The following is a 7,500-nucleotide window of genomic DNA, read 5'->3' as shown; positions in this document are numbered from 1 at the left end:
TGATTTACGATTGTTGTGTACGTCAGAAAAAATGTCGTAGCATTTTAAAACATGTTTTAAAACGCTGCGACAATCCTAAGTCATGTTGTAGGCCTGTCGTGAGCTTGTCGCAAGCGACAAAATCGTATCGTGTAAATCGGCCCTTAGTAAATTTGTCACTGTGACAATCAAAAACCCTGTTACCCCACCCTTCCAGCAGATTTTTTTACCACCCAGATACTGGGTGGTCACGTACCTGGGTGGTCTCGTGACCTGCTGCAACCAGGGTCTTTCTTCCAATGACCAAGGGAGGCAGAGAAGAGAGACCCTGGGAACGAGGTTGACCAATTACAAGAAAATAAGCTGACGTCATAGGGTCACTGAACCGGAACTGCCTTTGTATTTTCCGGAAAAGATAGTCTATAAATAGATCGGTCTGTAAAAATGCCGTTACATAGGCCCACTATGGGAGCTGTAGGCTCCGGGTCATAGGTTCCTGCTGTTGCATCTCTTAAGAATATTATCATTGACCAAAAAAAGTCTTGAAGAGTGATTTTAGTCTTTTTGATTGCATTTTTCCTCAGGATTGCATCTAATCTCTAGATACAAGCAGATATTGGATCAATAAGCGTAGTGCAGTAAGTGTCCTGCTAAGCCTAAGCGTCAACTATGTATCTACAACAATCCAGTGAAAAATAGCTTTCGAATTTTTTCAAAGTTAGGGTAATCGCAACCGTTTTATGTTTTCTTGAACAGCAGATTTAGGGGGAACTTTGTGATTGTCATCGCGTTCATTGCGTTCGATCGAGTCGAGACGCGTACTAATCGTGACGATTTAAGACTTTTCGTGTGACTGACGACTACTCGCCTGGATTTGATTGGATTGGATTGGCTAATCCTGCGCACTGCAGCGGTCCTTGCAAGTATTTTCCCATCCGAACCCCGAGTACTGACCGCTCGATTTTCTTTTTTTACTACGGCGCGACGAAACGTTGGATTTTAACCGTGTCAAATTAAAGAGAAGGAAAAACATCAGCAGTGGAATAAAAGGCCTGGTTATTTTTCAAACTAAGGCAAGTATTCACATGATTGCTGGTTTGCTGTTTTTCGAGTCGTTGGTTTTCTTGAACTGTTGACATGCCGTTGAACTTAAAACAACTCACACTGCAGAGCAGTCCTTTGAGCTCAGTTTTTCTTATAATCGTTGCGTGACTGCGTGACGACCATCATGAAACTGTGACTGTTTTATTTCATTTTAATGTGATCGATTGCTTGTCTGATTTGTCAAAGTTCTAATCATGTCATGTAATAAGGGATATCGTTTTTCGAAATGCATGTACACCTTTTGTAAAAAGGTCATTGCATTGCGGAGAAGGTTTTTACGAAGTAAACATCAAATTTAGAGCTCAGCGAGTCTTCGCTGTTTCTTCAAGTCGGCGGATATTCGTCACACAAATTCCAATTTTAGCTGCCGGAAATTTTATAAATTTCGACAACAAGAGAACAAGGATCCTTCCCATGCAGGCATATTCATGCTTGCATGCCCTCATTTTAATATAATGAACAAATCAAAAGACCAAACCTCCTGAGTATTATCACATGATCCGTATTGGGAAAACAAAATGTACAAGCCGAAAAGGTCTATTTTACTCCGCCCCATGCTATTACCTATACTAATTCAATTAAATTTTCATTAAGAGTTCAAATTGACCTTTCATGACTGACCAAGCAAACTCACCCTCCGTATAGATTAATTTGATAAAGAAAGCAAAACAAAATTAAAAGGTCTTTTACTTACCCCACAAATTACAAATAGAAAATATTATGACTGCAAGACGCTCCATGGTTTCCATTCTTGACTGTGTATATGTACTTCAGTAAGTAATTAAATCCCCAAACATTATAACTTACCAGAAGGGATCTGAAAAGGAATCAGAATGCAATAGCGAAGTTGAAATTTTATCTAATGTAGCAAACGTTTTCACTCAAAAGCGGGAAGAGTTTTAATGAGTGAGTGAGTGAGTGAGTGAGTGAGTTGAGTAAGTGAGTGTTAGGGCCTCTTCACATGATCCTGGTTGACCATGTTGGCTCGGTCACCTGGATGAAATTGGTTCTATTCCTATGACGACTTTCAGCCCGGTTTTCGAGATGAAAAGTGGAGACGTGACCATTCGGGCGTAAAATCTAACGAACAAGCCTGGCGAAAATAGACCTTTTCACGATTTCTGACGCCATCTTGGTTAGGGGGCAAACGCGGCTTAAATTACAGTGAATGTTTGGAACCCCGGGGGGGACTCCCATATGAAACAGACGGGGACGCTTGTCAGAAATTTTGAATTTAACCCCTAAAGGAGACCATGTGGGCGTGGCTCAAGCTTTTTGTGACCCCTAATGGAGAATAATCTGGGCGTGGCTTAAGGAAATTTTGACCCCTAAAAACAAGTTAAAAAGAAAATTTGACTTCTGTTTCTCTTCGCGTAATTCTGTGTTTCTTCGCGGAACCCTAAACGAGACCTTGGCTGCTTAAAATATTGGCCCTTTGCCCGGAACACCCTAAGCGAGACCAAAATCCAAAATTTACACCCCTAAGCGAGACGACGAGCATCCCCATCCCCCAGGGTTTGGGATTTTGGCCGAATTCAAACTTTTATAACTCCTCTGCAAAAAGGCAGATTTCAAAAATATTAAAACGTTTTTAGTCATTTTATTAACATCATTCACTCAACGGCAAATTGGATGATTGCACAAGGCACAACGTCTGTAAATTGGATATTAGAAATCTCCTCATGTCCCTTCAAAATTCCCGGGAATTTGCATATTTTGTTTACAAGGGCTTATATGAAATTTACAAATTCCGTTTACGGTCGTTATAGCTTGATTCTGATCGTCATACTATACGAAAATAATCCCAATAGGAGTGCTTTATGAGAGGTGTTCTCGCTATCCACAATGGTCGAACCTTAAAGGATTTATAATAGTTCGAAGTTGGCAAAATTTGCATACATTCAATGTAATTTAAGCCGTGTTTGCCCCCAAACCAATATGGCGTCAGAAACCGTGAAAAGTTCTGTTTCTCGGTTGTTTTTTTTGTTTAAGCAACCTCAAATTTCTTCTGACCTTACGTTACCTATCAACGGGAAGTATTCCGAGCTTCATTACCGCGGAAAACGGCAGACCCGGAAGTAAATTTCGATAATGTTCGTTCTATTACGAAAATGCATTGCATTATTTTCATCCCGATAACCAGGCTGAAGTGTTGACATGGCTAAATTTCCAGCCGGCTTACCGCGATTACGGTTGGAAAAACCGAGATCGCGGCAACCGAGCCAGCCCGGCCTCTCATATGAACACATCGAAGTTTATATAAAGGATTAGAGGGGAGAGGAGATCCCAGAAACCGGGCCAGCCAACCGGGTCTATATGAAGAAGCCCTTATGAGTTGGTAAGTATTACTTAAACGTAAACACTTTGTTTGACGAGGGTAGAACCTAATAGTGTTAAAACACAAAAGAGGATGAGGGGAGAGAACCCATCCACCAGAAATGGACCTCTCCAATGATATTTAACATGTATTCCATGAGCGCGCGTTATATATGAGATGGTAAATAGCCAACGAGGCGCGTAGCGCCGAGTTGGCTATAACCACTCTCATATCCAACAAGCGCGAATGGAATAATTGTTTTATTAAATTCCTTAAACTCCAAAAGTTTAGAAGTACGAAATACGAGCAAAAAAAGCGAGAAAATCCTAGCGAAATCGAAAAAAATTGATGAAGATGCGATGTTGTGTAATACCTCGTGGTCAGACAGACGCAGGCTCATCACAAAAACATTTCTTACCTTTTCGCGTATCTCTAAGCTTCGAAAGTGATCCAAACTTTCCACAAAAACCTTTTTCTTTTGCTTTATACCGAAAGAAATTTCCCTTTCTGGCGTAAACGTTTTTAGTTAAGCAACGCTAAGCACAATCATTTACCATATAAGGTCAAACTAAGGTATATGAGCTGATAACCGAGATTGAGTGAACCAATCAGAGCACGAGAATTGCATTATCCGAGGTTGAGAATTTAATAAATGTATATATATATTTTTTTTTTCAATCTAAATTTAGGCCGTGTTCTTGATGCCGGGCCCATTTTAAGGAGGACACCTGATTGGTTATCATTGAATGTATGACCACGGGCCCGAGACCAAAATAACTTTTACAGCATGGCTTGGTTCGCATTTTTGTTGAACCGGCAAACCAACCCGGAAAGAGCGATTTTTTTAAAATCTTATTGATAGTATATAGATTTAGCCAAGCCTAAAAGCGGAGCTCCCGGGTTATTTATTCTTACTGGCTGTATGGTTAGTGAAAATAAAAGGTTTTTGAATTGTCCGCGTTTTGGTGTTTCTGGCTACTGCTTAATTAAGTAATTTTCTTCTTTTTCTTTTATATAGTAAACTTGTTTTCCACCGACACAAAAGAAAACGTTTGCATGATAGTAGAGTTCAATTCCCTGAGGATTAGTTGGGTATACCAACATGGCCGCCTTTTCATTGCTTAGGTAACACCAACATGGCCGCCGTGGCGTCACGTGAAAACACTCGAAAGGAAAATTCATTGCCTAACTAGTAAATGTCGCGCGAAAAAACGATATCGCATGAATAGCGAAGTGAAATTTACTGTGGAATTCAGCAGTTAGGCAATCATTTTTTTCTTGAATTGCACGAGTTTTAAAAGAAAACAAGCAAATCCTCAGCAGCAAACGGAAAAGGAAAAAAGCCATTTCAGCGTCAACCTTCAAAAGCTGCCAAAGCCAGTGGATAGGAATCACGATAAAATTAGAAATCACAGACGAACTAGCTCGTGATGTGACAGATCGTTAGGACACTTGTACTTTATTCCACTCTATCTCTGAGAACGAGCCCATTCAAGTCTTGATATACTTCATTAAAACACGCCAGCTTTGCTTGGAACAAGAATCGGCAAAATACGGCAACCAAGAAAGGACGAACTTCAAACAAGACCTCCAACAAATTACCTGTACGTGCTTGAAACAAACTTCTGAAAGCACAAGCTGGTGATATTCCCCTTTAAGTTTACGAAAACTCATCGTGATTACGTGTTTGTGACATATGGGCAAAATTTTCTTGCTACTGTCGAGGCACGCCCAAAAAAAGTTAGGTAAACGGAGTAAAAAAAATATTTCTTAGCTCTCATTTTGAGCAAAACAAACAAAAAGCAGTTCCGCAATGCGTACTTGGGGTCTTATGCTAAGTTTAACTCCATTATCGTATAAACTCTTGTTCTTAGGCCATCGTAGCTTGATTAAGAAAATAACACAAACAGCGGTGATAAACATTGTATTCCAACGCATTTTTATGAAACTTGACGTTTCGTATGCTAGTCAACACACATTTTCAAAAGTGACCGTTACAATTTTTAAAAACTATACATATATATATCGTAAACAATAGGGGTCTGGAACTGCAGCAGTACGTGTCTAGACATAATGAACAGTAATAGCTAAAACAGCAATAACTTCTCACTACTAAATCTAGAGAAGAGAGCCTTTCTGCATATCTTCGCAAAATAAAAAAAGACGAAATTATTGATGACGTAACATTCCACAAGATTCTACCCAGTGGATCTTCTCCTGGTTCTTTATATGGTCTGCCAAAGGTTCACAATGCTGGGTGCCCTTTCCGCCCTATTGTTTCCTCTGTGAACACCTACAATTACAATCTTGCTTCCTACCTCGTTGGCATACTTCATCCAATTTCCACCAACCAACACACGGTTAAAGATTCATTTAGTTTTGCAGATTGGGCCAAAACATACAAACATAACAACGGAATAATGTGTTCTTGGGATGTCACTTCTCTTTTTACAAACGTGCCGCTTGATGAAACAATACAGATTTGTCTAGACAGATTGTACTCTCTCCCTGATCCTCCGCAATTACCTCGTTCTGTTTTGAAAGATCTTTTGCGGTTTGCCACTAAGAAGAGTCATTTTATATTTGATGGCCAATACTACGATCAGATTGATGGTGTAGCCATGGGTTCACCTTTAGGCCCCGTTTTGGCTAACATTTTCATGTGCCACTTTGAAGAAAAATGGTTGATGAACAGCAGATTCTGTCCTTCACTTTGGTTCAGATATGTAGATGACACCTTCACCATGTTTGACAGCAAGGACAATGCTAATGAGTTTTTAAGTTTTCTAAATGGTCGACACGATAGCATTAAGTTTACTCTTGAATTCGAAGAAGACAATAAGATTCCATTTTTAGACATCCTTCTCAAACGCTGCCCTGAAAACACTTTCTCTACATCTGTCTACCGGAAGAAGACATTCACAGGCCTTTACACCAAGTGGGATTCATTCACACCTCGCAAGTACAAAATCAACCTCATCCGCACTCTCGCCTATCGGTGCTTCCGAATTTGCTCCTCGCCATCTTTATTACAGGCCGCTATTAAAGATCTGAGAAAGCTCCTGCTGCAAAATGGTTACCCTCAAGGCGTTATCACGTTCAACATTAACGATGTATTGAACAAAAATAAAAACAAATCAAATAACCCTGTTCAAGGCACAGTCCCCCAAAAAGATATCTTAATCGTGTTACCCTACTTAGGTCCTCACAGTAACCAAGTCACGAAACGTCTGAAATCCTGCGTATACAATTTCTACTCTTTCGTCAATCTCAAGATCATATTCCAAAACACACGCCGCATCAACTCCTTTTTTCCATACAAAGATCGCTTGAACCGATCTCAGAGGTCCAAGGTCGTCTATAAAGCTGCCTGGTGGAACTGCGATGAATTCTACATTGGCAAAACAAAACAAAGACTCCACGACAGAAAAACAGAACATTTCAAGGCCCTAGCTAAAAGTGACCATTCATCAGCCATTGCTGATCATGTGAAAACCACTGGCCACGACATTAAATGGGATCACTTTGACATTTTAGCGTCCGGATAAACTGACTTTCACTGCAAAATTAAAGAGACTTTGTTCATTCAAGAGCTAAAGCCTTCCCTTAATGTCCATATTAGTAGTGAGAAGTCATTGCTGTTTTAGCTATTACTTTTCATTATGTCTAGACACGTACTGCTGCAGATCATTTTTCTCAGTCTAGGTTCCAGACCCCTATTGTTTACGATATATATATATATATATAGTTTTTAAAAATTGTAACGGTCACTTTTGAAAATGTGTGTTGACTAGCATACGAAACGTCAAGTTTTATAAAAATGCGTTGGAATACAATGTTTATCACCGCTGTTTGTGTTATTTTCTTAATTAACTCCATTAGGCCCTTACAGAATTTGGTACTGCGGTCTCACTTTTACCATCCGTGATTGGTTGAAAATCTGCCATAAAAGTGCAGCACTGAAATGGATTCCTTAAGTATGCTTCAAATTTCAGGACCTGTTCAGAATTTTACAGCTTTGATTCGCTGCTAATCTTTCTCTTACAGCCATTTGCTCAGTTAAGACAACTTTTGCTGCACACTACATAATCTCTATCAGC

At 39.8% G+C, this 7,500-nt stretch overlaps 1 protein-coding gene across 1 annotated transcript in view; it reads left to right on the top strand.

Annotated features, from left to right (window-relative positions):
- The first annotated feature begins 5,820 nt into the window (after positions 1-5,820).
- The window catches only part of LOC137991722 (uncharacterized), a 1,893-nt gene continuing 213 nt past the window's right edge, over positions 5,821-7,500 (top strand). The window contains exons 1-2 of the mRNA XM_068836757.1: positions 5,821-6,610; positions 7,448-7,500. The exon at positions 7,448-7,500 is cut by the window's right edge and continues 213 nt beyond it. Of these exons, the coding sequence (XP_068692858.1) occupies positions 5,821-6,610; positions 7,448-7,500 (843 nt within the window). The remainder of the gene's footprint in view (positions 6,611-7,447) is intronic.

Source organism: Montipora foliosa, chromosome 2 (genome assembly GCF_036669935.1).
Source record: "Montipora foliosa isolate CH-2021 chromosome 2, ASM3666993v2, whole genome shotgun sequence".
Lineage (NCBI taxonomy): Eukaryota > Metazoa > Cnidaria > Anthozoa > Scleractinia > Acroporidae > Montipora > Montipora foliosa.
Note: the sequence above shows the minus strand (reverse complement) of the source record. Positions and strands in the feature narration are given on the sequence as shown.